The 24,661-nt window shown below is 38.2% G+C and overlaps 1 protein-coding gene and 1 long non-coding RNA gene across 2 annotated transcripts in view; one reads left to right on the forward strand and one right to left on the reverse strand.

The window, feature by feature from the left end:
- Positions 1–24,661, forward strand: part of GCH1 (GTP cyclohydrolase 1) — a 41,751-nt gene that overhangs the window by 11,941 nt on the left and 5,149 nt on the right. Inside the window, exons 2-5 of the mRNA XM_026698716.2 lie at positions 3,693–3,802; positions 14,700–14,755; positions 22,630–22,661; positions 24,155–24,239. Of these exons, the coding sequence (XP_026554501.1) occupies positions 3,693–3,802; positions 14,700–14,755; positions 22,630–22,661; positions 24,155–24,239 (283 nt within the window). The remainder of the gene's footprint in view (positions 1–3,692; positions 3,803–14,699; positions 14,756–22,629; positions 22,662–24,154; positions 24,240–24,661) is intronic.
- Positions 10,408–19,970, reverse strand: LOC148128293 (uncharacterized). The gene is made up of 2 exons (XR_015741228.1): positions 19,838–19,970; positions 10,408–11,160 (listed from the first exon to the last, which is right to left on the reverse strand). It is a non-coding gene; the product is annotated as an uncharacterized LOC148128293 (long non-coding RNA).

Below are 24,661 nucleotides of genomic sequence, written 5' to 3' on the forward strand. Positions count from 1 at the left end.
ATTAAATATGTCTTCTGTATTTTGTTGACCTGCCTTTTGAGTATCAAATCGACGGTGCTTTTGAGAGGTTGCCCAAGTGACATTAAAGCCATGCAAATAGTTTCTATAGCAACAGGCTCCCTTATCTCTGACGCAGTCTGTGTTTCCCTTCATTTAGGTTTTATCTTTTCTCTCTTTCTTGATGTGCGCGTTGTGTTTATCCAGCATCACTTCCCTTGACTACAAGTAATCATATTCCACCACCAGCATCTTCTAAACCTTTCAACTCAAAAGGGCAGACACCTGATATGATTACTGGGTGTGGAGATGCACATCCCTTTGGTTATGGGTTAAAAGAGATTGTGTCCATACAAAGATTTAAACTTGGATTAAACATTCAGCCAAGGACTTGTGACTCTTCAAAAAAGTTTTTTTGTGGTTTAGGAGCAATCCGTTGACCTATTTTGTTATATATGCAAATTATCCTTATCTATCAGACTTAGACATATGCATAAGTAAATCTCCTATGAAATAAATTATGAATTTGGATTTTAAAATAAATTATAAATGTAGCAATTAAAAGAAAATACTGAATCTGTGATCATTTGGTCAATCTTAAATTTATATAAGATGAGCCCAATTTTCTTTAATGACAGTAGCAACAATATACAAAATGGTCATCTTCCTAGACCAACATCTGTTCAGATCATATTGGTAGAAATGGTAAAAGAAAATTAAGTAATCATGTAGAGATACAAATCTTGCCGCAGGAAAGCTTAAATCTGCAAAATAAATCCTGCCCTGCCAACTTCCTATTTTTTTTAGAGTGTCAGCTGTCACCTGGATAGAGAAGATCTCATTGATTATATAGACTTGGATTTTGTGTTCATTTAGTTCTTCCTCAAGGATCTTGAGTAAATATAATAGTTGTGGGATGAGGGAGTATATGAATTTGTATGGATTGCAATGTAATTAAAATAGAAAGCAATGCATAAATGGGCAATTTTATGGGAAATATGAAGTGAATTGCCTGGAAGCTGTGTATTTGGACCAGTGCTTTTTAAATTGTTCATACATGTTCTGGATTTAGGGATAAGCAGTAAACTAGGAATTTCTGTTCACAATACTAGTAGAGCTGCTTGGTTGGTTGGGTGAGCTAATCCAGATAATTCCTCCATGCACGTGTAATTGGAATAATAGGTGCATATCCTGAACTAGATTTTTTTATCCCAAGAAACCAGATTATTGCTGGGTTGCATGCAACCCATGACTTGAATGGCATCTCTCCTGAGATTAGTGGTTGCCTCACATTCTTTTGCCTGGGCTGAATTTAGGAGGATAACTTGTTAATACACAGAGATTTTGGTGTAGGCATATGACTTATGGGAAGGGAAGTGCTGAAAAGCTAACTGAGTCACAGCTGCTCTTTTGAGCCTTTTTGTTAGAACAATATTTTATCTTTCCTCTCCCCCCATGCCCTCATCCCCTGTTTACATGCCTGGCTTCCTTAAGACCCTGTCAATGATGGACAGTACGTAACAAAACAGTAGTGTGCCTCTAAACTCTGGTTGTCAGAGATACCTGCGTCTGTCTGGCAGCACACAGGAAATTAAAACCACCCCTGATAGCATATCTCGCCTGGCCTAAAGGGCAGTTCATTGGTATATGTGTCTGTGTTCATAACTGGAAGGAATATATCTCAGCAAAAACTAGAAAAGGAAAAGTGGCTGGCATGGATGTTGATTTTGTTTATATTAGCTTTTTGGTCTGAAGATGAGAAGGAAACTTTTCATGGCATCAAATCCCTTGTCTTTATTCAGATCAATTCTTAAAAATATTTAGAAGTGTGGGGAAAAATGTAACATGAGATTAAATTACATTTTTATTTATAGCCTTCCCTTCTATTCCCTTTTCTTTTTATCCCAACTGCTTTGGATGAATAAACCGGCAATATAACACAGGAAATATTTTATGTTTTATGACTATTGTATGCCCCCAAATGGAAGGCAAAAGTAATATCAAAATGTGATACCTACCACAGAAGAATGGTTGCAGAAGTTGATGGAGTTGGCTGAAATGGCAAAATTACTCTGATTAAGAAAAGAACATAAGTACTTTTGTTTCCACATGGAAACTGCTTCTGAATTTGTGCTTGATGTGGAAAAGAATGTAATTTTGATTTTGGGTTTTATAGATTAGATTGATAGATTTTTATAGAAATGACTTGTTCATATTATTTTAGAAAAACAAAAAGCTGGGATTTGATGCTAATGCCTTATTTTACTGCAACAGAGTCAAAAGTCAATGCTTCTTTTTCTTTTCTTTTCCTTATCTTTCCTCACTTCCCTTCCCCCTTTCCCTTCCCTCCTCATTGTTCTTTTATTTACTTTTGTGTTTTGTATTTTATAATACTTAATAACCTAATAAAAATGTTTGGGGGAAAAAGAAATGTTTTATGTTATGACTGTCATATTAACTAGGTCTCCAGATTGCTGTTGTATCAATTTCCATAATAAACTTGTGGGATAGGCTATGATTGTTCAAATTTTAAATAGAGGAGAATGGATACAGAGATATCTTTACGTTATAGTCAACAAGATCCTTGCAAAGTTGAGTTCCAAACTTGATGATCCATATCTTAAATCTGGGTTTACTAAGCCATTAAGTTATTAGTTTGGACCAAATTAACTCTGTCATTATAACTTAACTTTAAATTGTGATTAACTGTGGTTTTCTTTGCACGTGGTTTGACCAGTTTGGCTACTATAAATTAAGTCTAGACATTTTTGAATTTGGGAACAAAAGCTGCAAATTCTGTAGAGTAAAGAGTAAATCCTGTGCCAGTTGTAATTTCTGTTACAGAATTACTATGCATAGGATTTGTATCATCATAAAGTTTTGCTCTTAAAAACAAATATAAATATAAAATGGCAAATTTATCCTATTAGATGCATTCAGTATTTCTTAAATATTTGTGCCTTTTTAATTTTCAGTGTTTCTGTATACATACAGACTTTTGTGGAGTCTTGAAACTGGATAAAGAGAGTAAGCCAATAAGTCAATAACATAACACTTGTTCATTTATTTATTGAGGAAAATGATCCAGAGCTACATATTTGTGACCGTATTTATGCAAAGATGTTGAATATTCAAAAAGGTTTACAAATTTAAGCAAGGCTGTAAAACTGTGTATACTTGTGTATGTCCCATCACAGTTTGGAGGTGGTAGTATTTTAAAGAAGCTGGTCCAAGGAAATGGAAATGGAGGAAACATAGTTAAATTTATAGATAAGACAATGTCTAGAATTTCTATGTGTAAAAGAACAAACCACCTTGCATCACCGGTATTAGTTTTTTTAAAAACAATAAGAAAACAATGGAAGAACATTTAAACGGCCAGGATATTGTGTCACTGTTGCTCAAGTGTCATTGTGAATGAAAGAGCTTCAAAGCAGCTTTAAACAGTTGTTGGGGGTAAGAATGTCTAAGCAACACTTCAGAATTGCCCTGATTGGTTCTCAGTAATGTCACATTGTGATCTGGATAATGAATTTTACACTTTATGTTTTAATTTTGTTCGTTTCTCATGTTTAATGTACACCTCTTTGAAATTTGTTTTTGGATAGTGGTATAGCCTACACATTCAAAATAAAACAATGTAAAAGGAAACTGATAAGTAATAGTTGCATTGTATATGCCTGTCCTGATTTCAGATGTACTCAATGATGCCATATTTGATGAAGACCATGATGAGATGGTGATTGTGAAGGATATTGATATGTTTTCAATGTGTGAACATCACCTGGTTCCATTTATTGGAAAGGTAAATCTTTAATTTATTTTTCTCCACTATAAAGTAGAATCAATAGGCCAATCATTGTTAAATACCTGATTGCATTACTGTTACTATTAATCCTTCCATCCTTCCTTTCACCCATCTCCTCCCACTTATGACTGTATGACTGTAACCTTGTTGCTTGTATCGTAACGATTTTTATTGACTGTTTCATAGTATGATTGATTGCTTATTGTACCCTATGACTATCATTAAGCGTTGTACCTTATGATTCTTGACAAATGTATCTTTTATTTTATGTACACTGAGAGCATATGCACCTTGTGTGTCCAATCACACTTGGCCAATACAGAATTCTGTTCTATTCTATTTGCAAAACTATGTCAGACAACTTTTGCAAATCATAAAAAATGTTATTAAAGGAAATACATATTGTATAGAGCAACCAAGGCAGATGTTAGGGCCATCAAACAAGGTATAAAATGCAAGATGAGCAAAAGAAGCTCAACAACATCACAAGGTGGTGTTTCAAACTTGCAGCTTTTGGGGAGTCATGAATAGGCAACCCAGTCCATAATTTATTTGTTGCTATTCAGTTTTTAAATGTTTCATTTATACTTATATGAAATATCTTTATTTGATAAAGGAGCAGGTGTTCATGGCATTTCGTGCATCATCTCTCCAAATACCCTAATCAGTTATCAAAGCTCTGTACCCTGACTGAGATGACGTCAAAGGATTATTTACTACTCCATTCAGGCAGCAAAATGTTTTAAGCATATATGCTACCCAATTTAATAAATAGAGAGTCCACTTACAACCTTGAAAGGATATGTAATGGATATGTCCATTTATTGTGTCTGGGTTTTTGTGTAATAAGTGCAGATTGAGTGTTCTGTATTTTGGTCATTTTGATTGTATCCTGTGACTCAAAGAAGGAGGAGGCACAGCTGTTGGGAACAAAGGCTGAATTAATTAGTTAAAAAAATTGATGTCACTTTGTTCGCTCCTCTGGAACAGTCATTTTATAGATCATTACTCAGTGCTAATAGCTACACTCATCTTATCTCAATACCTGCACTTCTCATTCAACTTCGCATTTAACTGCCTGCCTGCCTGCCTGCCTATTCAGTGGAAGTGGGAAGAGTTAGCAATGCTGAGTTTCTTGTGTTCTTTCAACAAGTAAAAATAAAGTAGAATTGAAGCTGGAAGAATCACATTGTGTTGTGGCACTAAAATAATGACAATTTCAATCATATTTAATTTCTTAATAAAGAAATGTACGTTGGCCATAAAAAATAATTCCAAACTGATGGAACGATAGTTTTATTGAGCTGATTGAAATGGGAATGAGAACTGCTTATGGCTGGAAGAACTTAAAATGGATGGGTGGATTTTTTTATTTTTCAAATTTTGGCTTACATGTTCCTAGCAAAGCCAGCCCATAATCATTTACCATTTTAATTTGCCTATTATACTTTTAGTTAAAATAAGCAAATGTGTGAACCATGTAGCAAAATAAATGTTACAACAAAACTTTACATCATGATACTAAAGCAGCTTTTAGTAGATGATGTAATGTGTGCTTAAGCAAGGAAATACCAGCTTATGAAAGTAAGTTTTCAGGTTGTATTTCAAAACCATCAGAGATTATGAAAGACTAATCAATGGGGAGAGAATTCATTGGCATTGGATCTGGTACAACTCAGATGGTCCTAGATGATTCCAGCTCACCCTTAGTTGAAGAGTACAACTCCCAGTTAGTGATATCAGAAACATTACAAGAAGTATTTTGAAATGGAGCCAGGATGATTTTATTTTCTTCCTGGGAAGACACTCCATAGAAGCCAGGCCAGCAGGCAAGGCATGCTGCTGCTGAAATGTGTTCAGTGATGCCATTGTGCAAATGCTGACCTTATATGTTTGTGTCCTTTATTTATTTATTTGTTTGTTTGTTTGTTTGTTTGATTGATTACATAAATTAGGTCCTTGGTACTCTCTGAACTTGGCTGGTTTTTTTGCAGACGTTTCATTATCAAACTAAATAACATTGTCAGTGCTAGTAGCAAGTGTGATTTGCTCTTATTTTATGTACTAGTAGTTGCTGTAGTAAATAAAATGGGAACAAACTCCCACTTCCTACTAACACTGATTACCTAGTATGGTAATGAAGCATCTGCATGAAAACAACCAATCTCAGAGAGGACCAAGGCCCCTAACAGTTCAAATATGAGCTACAGATATTCTCTTCTATTGATTAGATAATTTGCAGTATTTCCATGGAATCATTATGCATCTATTGCCATTTGCTTATTCTTCCCACCCATCTTGATACTTATGATGGCACTGTTTTCTGGCCTCACTGTAACTTCCAATGTCCTTCAGAAGCATACTTCACACAAAAGTGCTTTACAATAATGTAAACTATAGAGGCCTATCGAAGCAGGGGCAAAGCTGGTAAATTAAACGCCCCTCACCACCACTCTTACTTGAGCACTCAGAGGGAATGTAGGGTTGACCAGCAGCCCAGTTATGTGCCTGGTCTTTTAGGGGGAGTGCCAACCTATTCAGGACAGGCAAAAATCTTTGTGATCAGTAATCCTTGAAAAGTAAGTTCAGTGTCTTAGTTAAGAGGTGTATTGTATAACAAAACAAGAAGAGACAGTGCCATAAATGAATGGGTGCTGAATGAATATTCAATGAATGGATTGAATACAAAAGTAGTGACAAATACAAAAATATATTGAATGAATTTGATCACAAAATTTGATCACATTTTTATATAAAAAAGTGAATTTGCTGAGAGGAAAGAAAAGACTACAGTAGGATGGAACTGATGGGAACCTGAATAAGAGCAAAGTGAGAAATTTAAAGAACAAAAGGAAATATTGATAGTCCATGCTTAACAATAGTAATTAGTAATTAGGACCAGCAACTCCACACTAAGTGACAAGGTTGTTAAGCGTGACCTTACTGACTTACAACTGCAGTTGTGCTTTGGGTCAGTTTGGGTATTGGGTGGATCTTAGGCAATCGCAGTTTCCAGAGTTTACATGATCACAATTTGTACCTTTCGTTGTCTTCCCTGTTGACTTTGCTTGTCATAAGCCTGCAGCGAAGGTCACAAAAGACAATCATATGACTTGGGACCATCATAATTGTGAGTGCCTGAATCACGAGAACATGAACGCAGGGGTGTTACAACAGCCACAACTACAAGGAGCAATCATAAGTCTTCTTGTTCAGCACTGGCATAACTTCAAAGTGGCCACTAAACCAGGATTACCTGTATATGAATGCAGATATGGAGTGTGATGGAAACAAGAATGTTTTGTGAGTCTGGAAGTATGAGACTAGAGAAGTAGTTAATGATGCTGATATAAATTTAGATTTCCTTCCCTCTTTTAGCTTCTTTTTCTTAAGAACTTCTTAATCTTTTTTCTGTAATTTGCACAATGTGGTTTATGACTAAAAGTATTAGATTGGTACGTATAGGAAATGTTGTGGAATGCAAGCTTTTGAATTTCATATAATCTTTGTCAGAGAAGCTGACTAGGAAAAAAAGAAGGGGGAACGAAAAATGTAATTGATGTCAGACTGAAGTTTATAGTACATTATATATAATGTTATACATTATATATAATGTAGAGTACATTATTAGAAGGGAGTCCTTTCAAACATGCAAACTGAATCTTATCTGTCCAGAATAATGTTATGTGCTATGTTATGTTATATATTATTTTATATAAGATGTCATGTTATTGTTATGTTATGTCATTTTTTGTGTTATGTTTTGTTATACTGTGCTAGGGGCTGTCCTAAAATTTCCTGAAAAGAAGAAATACCAATAAATGTATTGCTTCTATACATTTTGGATATACTGATAAGTTCATTTTAATTTAATTCAGGTTTTAAAAAGTTTACAGGTTCAGGTTTATAAAGACCTGAAATGTCAGAAAGTTGATAAAAGAGAAACAAAGTGGATTGAAATCAGACTCCAACTTGCTTGTTGGACTCTATAGGTTTTTAGTGAATGAGTTGGACATGCTGGGGTCAAGGCTATCTAACCTCAGCAACAAACCCTCCAAGCACAATGTTCACCTTCTTTAGTGAGAGCCCTGTCAGTTTCCTTCTTGCTTCGATCACCCTGCACGAGCCAGTATTTCTCTCCTAATAGTTTCTGACATTTCATTTCAATGCCCTTCATGTAATACCCCTGACGGCATGCCTTGTGGGCAGAGATCTCTGTATTAAATTTGATCATCACAGACATAAGCTTTGACTTCTTCTGGGTCACAAGAGACCCATTTGAAAATGCCCTTGGCCTATTCAGCACAGCAAGAACAATTTTTCTACTTACCTTTATTTTCTCCATTTCCCCTCTCCATTCCTTTCAAAGGGAACCTTTTCATATCCATGTAGCCTAGCTAGACGGAATTCTGAACGCTGATACTGTCTGATCTAATTGACTCAGAGTCCCTTCTCCACTTATTACTAAAAATGCTGATTAAAAAGTATGGAGCTTTAAACCAGGAGAAGCTAGTTGTTAAATGGGTCAAAGGTCACCTTGGATGGAACAGTGATGGACCAGGCTTTTTGGAGGAGAGTTTTATTTTAAAAATTATGCTTGGTTTATTTTACAGTTTCCTCTATAGTTTTGAAGGACTTCCAACCTTATGCCAGGAAACCATGTCTCATTTCTTTATAATTATAATCAGAAAGGATTTCAACAAGGAGTAGCTCCAGCAAAGTTTAGTTTAGAAGCTAAACAGGGCTGGGATTGCTTATTCTGTGGAAGGGAAATTACTTGGGTAATTTGATTCCTAGGTACCAGGAGTCAAGCTCAAAAGTTAAGAGTTAAAAAACTTTGAAGGCTGATTGCAAAGGGACTTTTGAAGGCCCAAGATAGTCCAAGACCTCGGGATATTTGTCACTGACTTGAACTGATGTTGCCCTTTCTCTGTGCACTGTATTTCATAAAATTTTTAGTGTATACTGTTCTCTCCCAATTTGTCCTTTTTTTTTTTTTTTTTGCTAAACAACTAATGACTTCTATGGCGTGCTAGACAGTGATTTTTTTTTAAAAAAATAAAGTTTTATTTGGGTTTTCACACATACAAAATACAAGTAAAACATATTTTTTGAAAATAGCATGGTCCCGGGTTGAACTTCTTTATACAGACACAAAGCTCAATTTCATGCTCCTTTTTGTGTTCTATTCCATATCTTATACTATTCTACATTTTCTATATAGTTTTTCCCCTCTTTTGATTTTCTCGATTTTATTTTGATTATCTCATCTCAATTCAAATAATTATATTTATACTTTTGTCTGTTCTGTTTCAATTTCATATTATCTTTTCTCATTAAACAAATTTTCTCCTGTAGTACTAATTGGAGTATGAAACCTTTATATCTTTTAATTATATCTAGTCAACTCTTATTTAAACTTCAATATATACCTTAAAGTTATGGCCTTCAATATAATACATAATACATAACTTCTAATCGAATTCTGCTTGGTACATTCTTATAATACACACTATATTCTTGAAAAAAAAAAAGATTATAAATATATGTAATTATAAACCCTCATTCCATTCCAATTCAGTTCTTTCATTAATAATCATTAAAATCTTAATGTCTTTAACACTTCTTTTCAATTAAATATCATACTTCCTTAAAGACACATAATCTCCATAAGTAATTTTTCCCTTATTTCTCTTCACATATGTTTTGTAAATCATTAAATATTCATTTTGTTACATTTATTTATTGGCAAGCATTCCACTGAATTACGTTAGCTGTTTTATCAGACATTTTAATCATACATTGTTTCATATTTTCTAAAATTATTTCTGTTTCTAATATAACAATACCTTTTGTACGTTTGCAGAATCCCCTTTTCCATTAAATTTTCACCCATTATTTCTAAATAGGCCCTGTTTCTCTATATTTTGTTTCTGTCCTTTATAACTTCTTTTCCTTTCTTTCTTCCCTCTCATCTTCTCCCTCCCCCTTTTACCCCCTTGTTTCTCTACTTCTAATTCTCTCTTCTGCATTTCCCTCTTCTGTTGCTTTCTGATTTTATACTTATTTTTCACTCTCTATTTTTTTTTTTGGAGTTGTTTTTCCCAATCTTAAACTTTCCATTCTCTTTCCCCACTTTCCTTTTTTCCCCCCACCTAAGATTACTTGTTCATTAAAGATGGCTTCTTTGTCGCAATCTTCTTGTTCTGCAGGCATTTCTTGTTGTTTCTCATAATTCCAAATCTTCATTTCTAAAAACTGAAATACGAAGCCAAAAGAATCTCTCCCTTCTTGTGCATCTTCTTTGTACTTTTTAAGTTCCATTTTCAGTTCTTCTAAAAGTGGAGCCATTTTAAAACAGTTTTAAACAACCACCCAATTGATTTTAGTCATTCAACCAAAAATCCAGAAATCATCAAGTAATCCAAATAGTCCCAAGTTATTTCTTCGTATTTCTTTTTCCACTTTCTCTTCCTGGGGTTTTTATTGCGATATTTCAGTTAAAATGTATCTTTTGGAAGTCTTGTTGAGATTTTGCTGTAAGTTCTTTTTAATTCCAGGCAGTCTCCTCCCTTCCAGATCCTGCCCTTTTATTCTTTTCCTCTTCTTTCCTGTTTTCAAAAGCTTTTGATTATCCAGAAATCTTTATTATCCCTTTGACTTTTTATTTTCAGCATTAAATGCCTATTAATGTCAAAGTGGATTTTTTCCAATTTCTTGCTTAAGTCTCTTAGCTGTCAGTATAGGAAAAGGAGAAAAAAAACCCCAAATCTTTTCCCCTTTCTCTCTCCTTCGCAGCTAAAAAATCTTCTTAGGGAACAATGTTATTGTTTTTTTTTAATAGTTTCAATTCCAGGGTACCTTATTTGTTGCTTTTGCTGTTTGACCCAGTCAACCAAAACGTTCTCTTCTTATCTTCCTCCTGCACATTCTTTTCCGGTTGAGTTCTTCTTTGTGGTGGCCATTTCTGACCACCGCTACAACCGCCTTCGGGAAAGGGAGTAATGGCCAGCTGGGGAGGAGAGATGCGGCTCTCCTCAACCCTGCAGGCGGTCTCCCCCTTCTTCACCACCTCTATGGGGTGGCTTAGCCCCAAAAGCAGCCAGCGCGGGGCGCTCCAGCGGCAAGCACGGATTGAAGCCTCGCAGAGATGAGATTTCAGTCTGTCGCCGAAGAAGCTCAAACTGGAAGTCCTAGACAGTGATTTTATACTGGTGCTCTTTAATTGGGGCTTCAATTCCCAAATTTCTTAGCAATTCTGGGAGTCCAGACCCTAGACACGAAGAGCCATGGATTAGAGAAGTGTATCATGGTCTGAGATTAACTCTTTCAACATCATTTTTCCCAGATCCATTCTGCAAAGAAACCATAGAAATCCAATAAGTGTAATCAGGATTCTAGTTTTATTCTTGTGTTAAATAGATCAAAGTTTTTATACTCCTTGCTGGGTAGAATGGAAAACATATACCAAACCCAAATGTGTTTAGCTTTTTGGGCCTTAAGATTTGGACTATAGATTTGCCATGAAAAGATTTGCCATGAAAAGCATAGACAACGGGAGTTAGTCTCTCAAACTTGCAGGCATTGGATATGGGAAAATTGGAGCTATATGACTTTTTGTGCCTGGCTTAAAACCAGCCAAAATTGCTATATTGCTCCCTAATTCCTGGAGGGTTAATTGTGGCTATAGATGCCCACGAATCTTTATTCTTATATATGACCGGTACTTTGAACAACTGAGTTATCTTCAGTGGTGGAATTCAAATTTTTTTACTACCGGTTCTGTGGCCGTGGCTTATTTGGTGGACATGGCTTAGTGGTCATGTGACTGGGTGGGTGTGGCTTAGTGGTCATGTAACTGGGTGGACGTGCTTGGTGGCCATGTGACTGGTGGGTGTGGCCAACTCAATGTCACTCACATCAAGGGGTGCCTCACCTGGCCCCTCCCGTTCCAGCCATTCCTTGTCACCTAGCCTCAGCTTATCTAAAGTTCTGTAAAAATGTTGTTCACCCTTTTTGACTTTATTATCTGCATACTATAGATGTACTTTCATGGACCACTGAAAGGAGGAAATGGCTCACATGCTTTACTCAGGAGTGATATAGGCAACAGGCTTTTAAGGGGCTGCCACAAAGAAAGTGGGGGGATGTATTTTCCAAAGCACCAGGAGGCAAACAAGAACAATGGATGGAAACTGAACAAAGAGAGAAGCAACCTAAAACTAAGGAGAAACTTTCGGACAGTGAGAACAATTAACCAGTGGACCTGCTTGTCTCCAGAAGCTCTGGGTGATCAATCACTGGAAATTTTTAAAAGACTGGACAGCCATTTCTCTGAAATGGTATAGGGTTCCCCCAGAAGTCCCTTCTAAGTGTCAATCTGACACCTTTCCCAGGACTTCTCCTCAGAGTTTGGCATCCTCAGTTTTCCTGCCTGAGCAGGGGCTTGGACTAGAAGACCTCCAAACTCCCTTTCAACTCTGTTAAACACACATGTATTTATGCTCTGGACTATAGACATTGAATGCATGTAAACCCTGAAAAATATGTGGTAGCCCTGGGTAAAGAAAGGCAGTAGAATCACTTTAGGTGTAGGGACAGTGTAAAATATTAACACATGATAAATAATACAATTAAAAATAATAGCACAGAGTTTTCTCTGTCTCTTTCTCCCTTCCTATTTCTTTTTCTTCCTTTTTCTTTCTTTGTCTCTTTCTGTCTTTTCCTCCCTTCCTTTCTTTTCTTCTCTCTCTTTCACACACACATGACACTTTCTCTCTTTCTTTCTTTCTTTCTTTCTTTCTTTCTTTCTTTCTTTCTTTCTTTCTTTCTTTCTTTCTTTCTCTCTCTCTCTCTCTCTCTCTCTCTCTCTCTCTCTCTCTCTCTCTCTCTCTCTCTCTCACACACACACACACACACACACACACACACACACCTGTCAGCCTTCATTCCCTCTCACTCCAGGCACCTTACTCACAAGGGGAAGTGAATCCAGCATTAGAGAAGTTCTGCAGGTAAACGGACTTGCCTTTGAAGCTCCTGCAAACTTCCCCATGGCTGGATTTCCCTCTCCTCCCCCAGCGTTCTTTCCCTCTCGCTCCAGGCACTTTTCTCACAAGGGGAAGCAATACTTCTAGTGTCCATGAAGAATCCAGCCTTGGAACAGTTTTGCAGGTTAATGGACCGCTGTTCTCCCCACAGTCGTGTGTTTTCAAGTGGTTGCTTGAAAAAGCATGGCTAGGGTGGGGGAGCAGTCCTCCTTTAAACTGGGGCAGTGAGCATCAGGTGGGCAGGGCAAGTGAGTGAGCGGAAACTGGGCGACCGGGTTGGGGGTGTGGCCAGCTAGATGTTGCTACCGGTTCAGCGACCCACACCAAATTCTTGCTAACGGTTCTCCCGAGTAAGTGTGAACTGGCTGAATAGCACTTCTAGTTATCTCTGAAATCCTTTGTAGCCAGATGGTGTTCTGACCCAACCAGGTTCCCAAAGAGCAAACACAGACAAAGGCAGCAGTCCCCACCTTTCAAGGTTTAATAATGAATTCTGTTCTGATGGCTGCTTTCCACTAATTAGCTCCAACAAGAAAGAGTCTTGCCAAGGTGTTTGTCAAGGCTGCCAAAAACCCAGAGATAATAACTAATTTACAAAATTCTCCAAACACGAACTAAGATGTCCACCAGTTGAGTTTAAGAGCCTCTTTGCTGTCTGTAAAAAATGCTTTTCCAAATCTGGCTTTTATCCTCTTGAGGGAGGGGCCATTACCTTGCATCCTTACTCCCGAGTCGCCTGTGCTACTGTAACTGTTCTTTTCTCCGAGTAATCCTTTGTGCTGCACTTGGCACAGGCTCCTCGGGAATCTCCTTGTCACTGCTGCCAGCCCCCACAATCTCTGAAGGCAGCAGTCCACTCCCCGATGGTCCTGGCCCCTCATCAGAGTCATCGCTCTCCTCAGCCATCTGCACCTGCTGCCTTCAGGTGTGTTGTGCTAACCACAACAGATGGGAGGAATCATTAGCCTTGCCCCTAAGCCACTGATGAGCATCATTTGTTATCCAGGGCTGCAGGGTCAAAGGGTCACATCATATAGCAGATAGGGCAAAAGCAATAGAATTAGGGCCACAGCCAAAAATGAATAAGGCCACCCATTTTCCTCCTTTTGGCATACTCTTTTTTCTCTCTTATTTAAGTCATCTTTTTTCCTTGGTTGCTGAGCAGTGGAACAGATTGTTTTTATTAGAAGACTAAACAGAGGCCAAAGGTTACAGGTAGCTATAAGGTCAGAAGCTATCCACTTCTCCCTTCAGTGATCTCTTTGCTTCATTTATTGTTTCTAAGATTTTTTGCCTTCTGCATTTCCCATCTTTGCATCCTTTTCTTTATCAGATTTGCTAAAAAGTCCATAAATATAATGAACTACTAAAGAAAGCATTTTTTCCTGGGCTACCAGCTCAGATGCACCACGTTTAGTCATGTGATAGGAAATGTATAGTACTGTATCCCACTTATTTTTGATTTAGCAGATTTTCAAATTGATCTCAAGCTAGGAAATATTTCCATACTTTCATTGCTATTTTTAGGACTTACGTAGTCACTCTTGGCTTTTTCAATAAGCTTAATAAATACTAAACTGTGAAATATTTCTGATTGCATCTTCTATTCTTTACAGGAAAGACAGGAAAAAAGTGGGAAGTGAGTTCACAAGCATGTTGGATTTTTATTTATCCTTGACCTTTTAAAACTTACACAACTGCATGCATGTTTGCTCCACTCACTCACCTGTTTTTAAAAAGCTACTTTCTGGGTCATGTATGACATGGCATGGGTGCACATGCATGAATCTCCCAGGTCAATAAGTCCTGAACTTTGTTTAATGACTTGTTCTCCTTCTGCCTAGGTGCATATAGGTTATCTTCCCAACAAACAAGTCCTTGGGCTCAGCAAGCTTGCAAGGTAAGTAAAACAAATACTTAAAGTAATGCGACTTATTTAACTGCAGGTAACCAAAGTAAAACTAGTATGAAAGCATTGGGCTAGAGAACGGGAGGTGGTGAGTTCTAATTCTACCTTAGGCACAAAGCTAGCTGGGTGATTTTGGTACAGTCGTTTTTTTTAACCCTAAGATAAAGGTAATGGCAACAGCAACTCACTTCCAACAATGTTGCTGAGAAAAGGGCATGGTTTGCTCATATAGTCACCAGGAGTCTAAACCAGGGGTCTTCAAACTTGACAGTTTTAAGACTTGTGGACTTCAACTCCCAGAATTCTTCCTCCAGTCATGTTAGCTCAGGAATTCTGGGAGTGAAGTCCACAAGTCTTAAACTTGCCAAGTTTGAAGACCCTTGGTCTAAACTGACTTGAAGGAGATAAAGATATAGAGACAGAGGTAGAGATAAAGTAAAGGAAATGATTCCCAGATTCAACTATATGCAAAATGTTGAGCTATTTAATTCAGTTGTTCTTTAGGTTCCAGTAAGCTAATCACACTAGAAGAGAGGGGGAAGGGTCACAATGTAAAAGAGAGTGAGGAGGGTTGGTGTTGCTGAAGATGATTGATAGAGATGTTAAAAAAAAAACAAATCAAATTGGGTTCTGGGGAAGTGAAGAGCTGTAATTGTGGGGATTTTAGATTTCAGCTCTATTAGAATTATGAATTGAGGCCCAGTATCTTTTAAGGGCCTCACATGGGAAAGCCCAAGCCTCATGTTTGATTCCCAAGATTGATAATAGGTGGATCCATTGCTGTTTTACCCTGAAGAGGAAGAATCCTCTCACAACAGATAGAAGCTTTAGGGGAAGAGGACTGGTCCCCTAGGCAGAAAATATTTGGTTAGTGCCTAGTTCAGTGGTGGCTAACCTTTTTGGGCTCCTGTGCCAAAAATTGTGCATGTCGCTTGCGTGCTCGTGCTCGCGTGCCAGCACCCAGAAGGCAATGCGTGCCCCACCACCCCCTATGCTTGTGTGTGCAATCCCGACCCACCATCACCCCCTTACCTGCACTACGCCTCACAGCTGATTTTTGGTGGGTTTGAAACCTTTTTCGGCCTCCCAGAGGCTTGAGGAAGGCTTCTGCAAGCTGAAAACTAGCCCCATTTCATTACTTCTGGTATTTTCAGAAAAGCAGGAAGTGACAAAACGGGGCTAGTTTTCGGCCTGCAAAAGCCTGCAGAAGCCTTCCTCAAGCCTTTGGGAGGCCTCAAACCCACCGAAAATCACTTGTCAGGCGCGTGCATGCGCAGTGAGGCAAGTTTGCCTGCAGCTTGCATGCTGGCAGAAATGGCTCTGTGTGCCTCTTGTGGCATGTGTGCCATAGGTTTGCCATCATGGGCCTAGTTGAATAAGAAGCCTTAGGTGGAGAAGTAGTAAATAAGAATAATTTTATTCTTAAACTCCTTTGGGTCTTGGTTCCATTTAATTTTGCAATATGCCCCCAATATGATATTTGATGTGATATTGATGTGTCTTCAGGCCAACGGTGATCTACTTTTGTCTTACACATAAAAATCATCTGAGTGATTTTGGTCCACTTACAATGATTTCATATCAGAGCGGGTTCACGTATAAGGTGTACCAGAGCCTTGCTTTATGAAAATCCTTGGGAGAGTGCCTTGTTTAATGCCTTGGAAATGGTAGACAAAGAGCTTTAACCTGTCAATCCAAGATCTGATGTTTAACTTTGTCTGTGGTAAACAGCTCCAGCTTATCTAGTTTGGTAATGAGATGTCTGCAAGGAAGCCACCAAACTCAGAGAACACTAAGGACCCCACCATCCAAATATATTGGTCCAGATATCTAATATGGAGCTAAACTAACCACACCTTCTTTACCTCCTTGTTAAATATGTCATGATTAACTCAAGCAGGAAGAATTCTAATCAAAAACATTCTCCATGGTTGGTTATCAGTTTATAAAAATAAGAAACTACTTTATGCCAATTCATACTCCCTAGTCCAATGTTGTTAACACTGAATTACAGAAATTCTTGGGCATTTCAGAGATGATTTTAGCTTCTCTGTTTAGACAAGGGGGTTGTTTATAAAAGTAGGTGGTCAGATTTAAGATGGGAGTTAAAAATAATTCTTACAGAAGAATTCAAGATCATGTTTCTTAGCATCAGATGATAAGCGGGAAAGGCATTTTTTTTTTTTGAAATATTAAATCCTCCATTCACAGTGTAGTCTGACAAAATCTGTTTTTTCTCTACTATGACCTTCTGTTTTAATTGTCTCAGTTAAATTTGACCTTATATGCTTCATGGTATCCTGCAGGGATCAAGAACTATACAAGCATAAGCAGTTATGATTCAGTTTTTTGGAAGTATTTATCTGTCTCATAAATATCATGTAGCTTGGAGGCAAAACTACATTTTAATTGGAAGAATGGCCATTTTACTGGAAAATTAACTTCCCTAATGTACTTAACTACAAGACCTGTTTTATTCCCATAACTACAATAGATGGGTTGAGAGGGAGTGATTGGTTCAAGGTTACACAGTGAGGTTTTGTGGCTGAAAATAAACTACAACTGGGTTTCTTTGCTCCTAGTCCAACACCTTAACCACAACTCCACGCTGGTGCGTGTCTTAATGACAAGTTGCAGACCCACCATTGTGGAGTGAGAAGATTGTATACCGGGGTGGTATCCTACTGGTTTGGCCCAGTTTGGCTGAACCAGTAGCTCTGAGGATCATCTGTGAGTAACCAGTTGATCCGATGATCAGCTGCTGGGCCTGCCCGCTGGCCCCGGCTCTATTCTGACCTTTATTTCCTGGTTTTGAAGCTCAGCTGCTTTGTGTGGCACAGTGATTGCCTCACATCAGCTGTTTAACACATAGGAGAGTGCAGGATTGCAAGAGAAGGTCTGTAGAAAACTCTTTGCAGAAGCGCAAAACGCACCCACCGAGTCTACAGAACCGGTGGTAAAAAAAATTCGAATCTCACTACTGTTGTATACCTATAGTAGATGGGTGATCAAGGAGCGAATAGGAACCTGTTTGTTACCATACAATTGCAGGAAACTTGGTAGGGGATTTTGCAGTTCCTTTTTGATGGTTGTGCATCTCCCATCTCCTCTGGTAACGAGGCAGACTTCTTTTACAGAAGAAAAAGTGGCAGATTTAAGGACAATCTCAGATTCCTTTTTCTCCCTGCATAGAAAGGCCATTCTACAAGAGCCAATCAATCTTATTTTTCCCCTATCCTTGCACACAAACATTTGGCATTAATAAGAAAAACAGAGGTCTCTCCATGAGCCCCTCATAATCCCATCTATTTTGAATCCTGATTTAATGTTCAAGTCAGATTAAGAATAATTCTATTATTTTATTGAACTAAGACTTGTTGGCAGGAGAGAATGCATACAAACTCTAAGTAAAGGGATGGATTTCCACCACACTCAAAGTTAGATTAAAATGAGGTTGGATATAGTTTGTGACCCTGGGATTATAGCCATTGTCACATGTTGAATAAACCAGACTAGCAAGCCAAGCCATAATGTTGTTTGTCTGGGCAATACTATGCTATGTGATTACAGGAACTGTATTTTATTAGCCCAGATTTAGGGTTTAAGACAGGGGTGTCAAACTCGAGGCCTGCGCAGTGTGCTTATATCTGGCCCGCGGGACCAACCTGAAAAAGGACTGGCCCCCGGTGCCTCTGCCAGCAAAAACAGAGCTTGTGGGGGCTGCAGGCAGCTTTCCCGAGCTCCGTTTTTGCTGGCAGAGGGCTACAGGAAGTCGTCGCAGCCGAAAACACAGCTGGGGAGCTCGTTTTTGCTGGCAGAGCGGTTGGGCCACCACAGGCGCCACCAACATGAGTGACATCAAGCTGGCCACACCCACCCTGGCCACACACATCTCCACCTCCCCACAAAGTCAAACATAACCCTGATGCTGCCCTCAATGAAATTGAGTTTGACACCACTGGTTTAGGATGCTGTATGAACTCTTGTCACTGGGGTGGTAATTGTGAAATAGACTGAAAGTGCGTTGGATATATATGTACTCTGCAGTTCATGTAGGTCAGCAGCATGTTTTCATCCTGAACTTTGCCTTCTCCTCTTGCACAGACTAGCAGAAGGAGGAGGGCACCCAGGGAACAAGACGGGCTCTTAGTGGGCACCAGCCTGCTAAACCTGGATAGTTTCCTCTCCCCCACGACTTGCTCTTTGATTGAGGAAATGGGAATGAAAAGAGTAAAGGTGATACTAGGAGTGGGAAAATGGGCGGCTCATTCTACCGAGCCTTTATAAGAATGATGCAGGTTTATTTATATTGATTTATTTCTCTTATCAAATTTGCGTGACACCAATTTCATTTTTAATCAGGGCTGTCCCATCCGCAGAGTGAAACTGTAGAGCTCACTAAAGCATGTGAAACGAACTAAGTACCCCCCTCTGAAGGAATAATGTTTGGTGATTTTTAAAGCTTCCAGCAAACTAAAGTGCAGTTGTACAGCAATGACAACAGCAATCGTAATAATTAATAATTATTAAATTTATATGCTGCCTGATTCAGAGTGACTCTGGGCAGTTTACAAATTTGTACAACATTTTAGAGGCATATGCAATTGCATATGGAGAAAAGGGATATGTGTAGACAAACACGTTATCAGGAAAAGAAATTCCCCTCTGATTTTTTTCCCCTCTATCAGTTGCTTTTGGAATCTGTTTTGGAAATTCTTTCCAAGCAAAGAAGACTATCGTCATTGTCCATCTGTATCTTCCTTGGTAGAATGGTATCAACTGTTGGGAATCCTGCCCAAAAAACATGAATAGAGGTTCTTAGTTCACACTATGGTTATATAATATAGAAAGAAGGAGCTACATTTATCACCCTATTGTTAAGATGATCTTGGACCATATTGGTTAATCCAACCAGGCTGCCTATAGATAATTCTTGTCTTATGTCGACAATTGGGAATGGAATCTCCGTCATTAAGTAATAAGGTTTTAAGTGACTTGCATCTGATTTTACAATCCCTTTTTTTGCCACCGTTTTAAAGCAAATCATACAGTTGTTAAATAAATCCAGCTTACCCTCATTGACTTTGCTTGTTGATAGCCCCTGGGAAGGTTGGAAGGTGGTGATCATGTGACCCCCAGAATGTTGCAGCCATTGTAAATTTTGAATTTTGATCATGTGATCTGTTGGAGATCTGCTTCTTCTCACATCAATGGAAACCTGGCATTCTGACATTTGTGATTTGCTTGCCTCATATCTATTGACTTACACAAGGGCTGCTTGTGTAATAATTGGCGTCTTTTATCTGCCTGCGTTAGTAAATGTTGAAAATATTACATGGTGCCTCATCCATCTTAATTTGTTTTTTATCTGGGGGAATTTATTTGAAATCTGTTATCAGCCTTCTGTTTTGGATGGTATTGGCAGGACAAATCAATGGATTAGTATTGCTAGGGTGGCCGCCCCAATTATCTCTAAATTGTAGCAGCAGAGTAAGGACTTTAATGTTGATTTGTCATTCACATCTGATGATTTTCTTTCTGTCTGTGAATCACGGCAAACATTGTTTTCTTTCCCTGTTTACCAATCAATACATTGCTCAAGTTAATGATAAAGGAAATTGAATCTCTGTGAGGAGCTGCTTCTTATCTTGTATCAGCTGGAGGAGGCCAGGCATTTGCATATAGAGAAAATTTGTATATATTCTGTTGCCAAAAAAGTAGAAACTTTATCTCTAAACCAAGAAGTTAAGATCTGAGTACAATTTGCATTTAGAAACCATTGCTTTGATCTTATTAGCAATATATCTTACCAAACTGAGAAAAACAGTGTTGGGAAAATCTTGCACCTTGTGCTCAGTCTGCAGTCCAGGGGTTGTGACCCCATTGATAGGCAATTTTGTTCACTTTTATTAATATAATTTGGACTGAACACTCTTGGAATTGAGAACTGTCTTGTATAAAGTTGGACAGATGGCCACCCAGATTTTGTCACTTTTCGTATTTCACTGTCATTAATGTTTATGCATCAATAGCTTTTGGGAAGAATGTTCTTTTTCTTGGGGAGATGAAACTCAAGAATGAAATACAAGAGGTGGAAGAGTGTAAGTTATAGAATAGGAATAGATCAGAAAGTAACACTGTGTGTGAAGGAAGCGCACATAGGTATTGAGGTCCCGGAGTATTTCAACAGGAACAAAAGTGCTTCAGTAGTGCAGGGCATAAAATAAGGTGATAGAGACTTTATTGAGCTGACATACACATGAAAGTAACTTTGGAGCTAATAGTAAGACACAGCTGCAAAAGAAACAGAAGCAACACTAGGTTATGTCAACAAAAGTACTGTATAATGTCAAGATGAAGTTATTACCTTTATTCAGTATTGGTAAGTCTGACTCTAGTCTAGACTATTGTATTCAGTTCTGGACGCTGTATTTTAGAAAGGATATTGATAAATTAATGTGTCCAGAGGACAGCAATGAAGAGGATAAGAAAAGCTTATAAGAAAAGCTTATGGGAATATTTGGAAGACTGTAGGGAGCCATGATATCCATAATAGAGTATCTTCCTAACATCTAAAGGGCTGTAGAAAACAGGACAGAATTATTCTGGGAAGTTTCTACCATCAAGCAACTGAAGCCTGCTGGCAACCAGTTGGTAGAAACCTAGAGCAAGGCAGACTGTTCAAACTGTTTTTTGAAAGCCTTGTTTTACTAGATTGGCAAGTAAGCTAAAAGAGATTGTTCCAGAAGCAAACTTGGCCAACTCACTAAGGAGCACTTCTTATTATGGCTGTTGGCCAAACATAATCTCCCAGATCAAGAAAGCCAATTGCATCTACTGTATTTCACAGGAGGGCTGAAGCATGACCTTAATTCTTCTATTACAAGAATCAGGACTTAGAAGAGCTTATGTCTGGTAGCATCACATCCCATGTTGAGAGTTGTATGGCAAGTTCTGTCATTCTATCTCAGGATACTTTATTACTAGATCCCTTGTGCTAAAATTTCTAACGACAACGATGGTATAGTTTGCAGGTCTTGAAAAAAAAGGTGAAAATTAGCATAAAACAACAGTATCTTGCCCATCCCATTTGTTTAAACCAAAAGTCTCCACACTTGGCAACTTTAAGACTTGTGGACTTCAACTCCCAGAATTCTCCAGATGGCTGGAGTTGAAGTCCACAAGCCTTAAAGTTGCCAAGTTTGGGGACCCCTGATTTAAACTGTAACAGTAAAAAGGATTGTTTATTTTCATATCCTCCTGGGGTTTTTTTGGATCACCCCAGGAACTCTCTGCAAAAGCCTAGTTGCCAACAGGCAAATGCAGACTGGATTCTGGCAGATCAAAGAGGCTGAATTGGTGATTGGAGTGGTCTCTCAGAGATTTCCATCTTAAGAAGTACATTTCAACTCATAATTTTGGTAAATTACCCAAAATTGAGCAAATGTGTTTTTTTTTCTCCTTTGGGTAATGATACCCAAATTTATCCCCATCACAAGAGGGACATTTAAATTGATTTAAAGATTGCTGTGGGTACTAAAACATATTTTAAAAAACTTCCCAGATATTCCTATTAAGACAATTGATGAAATTACCAATAGTAATTTGTTGAAATGACATAAAGATCACTCAGTGATATTGTTTTTATAAACTAGAGAGTCCTCTAGTTACAACCATTTGTACAGTATCCAATCGAAGTTCTAACAGTGCTGAAGGAAGGGACTAATGACTGATCCTCAAAGTTCACTAAGGTTTTCTTATATGTGGTTTTGAGTAAATGTTTGGGAAGTACTGTCCTAGACTTATCATTATTGTTTTTCTGGAGTAATCTTAATGGAATGCATTGGGTTTTTTTCTCTTTCTAGGATTGTGGAAATATACAGTAGACGATTACAAGGCAAGTAACAATCTTTTGTGTTTCACCTAATGAAATGTATGTTTTACATTCTAATAGAATTTGCTGTGCAATATCAAAGGGCTATTAATCAGCTGTGACTATTAAGAAAAGAAGGCATGAATGTACTGTGAACAATTTATTACTGGTATATCCCACTACACAGGAAGTTCCATAATCATGGAGCTCGTTCATTCATTCATTCATTCATTCATTCAGCCACCCATCTCAGGAATTTACTTTGGACAGCAAACAATAACAATGATAATAAGTACCATGGCATGTTCATCAGTGAGAAGCATTCTAGCCTAGCTTCTAGATAAGCCAACTTTCTATTTGAAAGGATTTGTAAATATACATTATCTACAGAAATATGTATTTTAACTTGATAACATGGCCAGCCAATAAATAGAATAGAATACTTTATTGGTCAAGTGTGATTGGACACACAAGGAATTTGTCTTGGTGTAAATACTCTCAATATACATAAAGAAAAAGTACATTCGTTAAGAATCAAGAATCATAACGTACAACATTTAATGATAGTCGTAGGGTACAATCAACAATCAAATCATACTAGGAAACAGTCAAGTGGGAGGGGATGGGTGATAAGGAGTGGTGAGAAGATTAACAGTAATATTATTTGTAAATAGTTGAACAGTGTTGAGGGAATATGTTCCCCTGCATTTCATAATGTATAATCATACAAGCAGAGTAAACATTGATGAAGAGGCCTGAACGTAAGCCAATAAGAAATCTCCTGCCCAACCTCTCATCACAAGGTGGCTCTGCATCCTCCGGGATCTTTTTCTGCTTTGCTTTCAGGGGGCCCTGTCTTCAGATGTAGGTAATCTTTAACTTACGACGATCGCTTAACAACTGTTTGACATTATGACAGACCTGGAACAGATGTTTTATGGCCTGTAAAGCACTTTCTGGCTGTTGTAAGATGTGCCACCCAATCACGTGACCACAATTCGGCTGCTTGGCAACCGGTTCGCCTTTATAACTACTTTCAGTGGTCACATGACAACAACTTGTGACTTTTTTTGTTGGTTTCCAACAAAAAACGCCTACTTGGAAGAATAGGTTTGCACTTATGGCTATGGATTCACTTAACAACCATGGTGATTCGCTTAACGACTTAATGACTAAAATTGAATCTTGTGTGTAGGTGCCTCAACCATGCCATAATTGTTGTATGATCGCAAATCCTGTCCCAGTTGCAGTCGTAAGTCGAGGACCACCTGGGCTGTGGTTTTCCGTTTACAGAGGTCAGCATCTGCTTTTAAAAGTGGGAAAGATTTGCTTCTTGTCTGGACTCTGACAGACTTCTTTCCGTTAAGGAGACTTCCGGCACTTCCTTAATCCGTAGACTTTGTGGGCCATGAAAATATGATTAAAACTTACAATTTTTAATCTTTAATGAGCTGAGGCTTTAAGAAATTCTCTCCTGAACAGGATATTCATTTTTCTTCTTCCCCTCTTCATTGCAGTTCAGGAGCGCCTCACAAAACAAATCGCTGTTGCCATCACGGAAGCCTTGCAGCCCGCTGGAGTTGGGGTGGTGATTGAGGCAACGTAAGTTGACGCAAAATTTGTAATGTGTCCAAAGAGTGAGGGAATTCAACTGGGAAATGGAGAGAAAGAGAGAGAGAGAGTTTTCACTGTTCAATTTCTATACAGATAGTCCTCAACTTGCAACCATTTGTTTAGTGACTGGTCGAAGTAACAATGGCACTGAAAAAGGTGACTTATGACTGGTTTTCACACAACTGTTGCGGCATTTCCCCAGTCATGTGATCAAAATTTTGAAACTTGGCAATTGGCATGTATTTATAAGAACTACATATAATCTCTATCATCTATCTATCCTATTTCTCTTTCTCTCTCCTTCTCTCTCTCTCTGTGATCGTGAACCTATGGCATGCATGCCGGAAGTGGCACACAGAGTCATCTCTCCAGGCATGCCAGCCGTCGCCCGTTGCTCTTCTGGGTTCCAG

Source organism: Pseudonaja textilis, chromosome 1 (assembly GCF_049901715.1).
Source record: "Pseudonaja textilis isolate UNSWEBS1 chromosome 1, rPseTex1.2, whole genome shotgun sequence".
NCBI classification, from domain to species: Eukaryota; Metazoa; Chordata; class Lepidosauria; order Squamata; family Elapidae; genus Pseudonaja; species Pseudonaja textilis.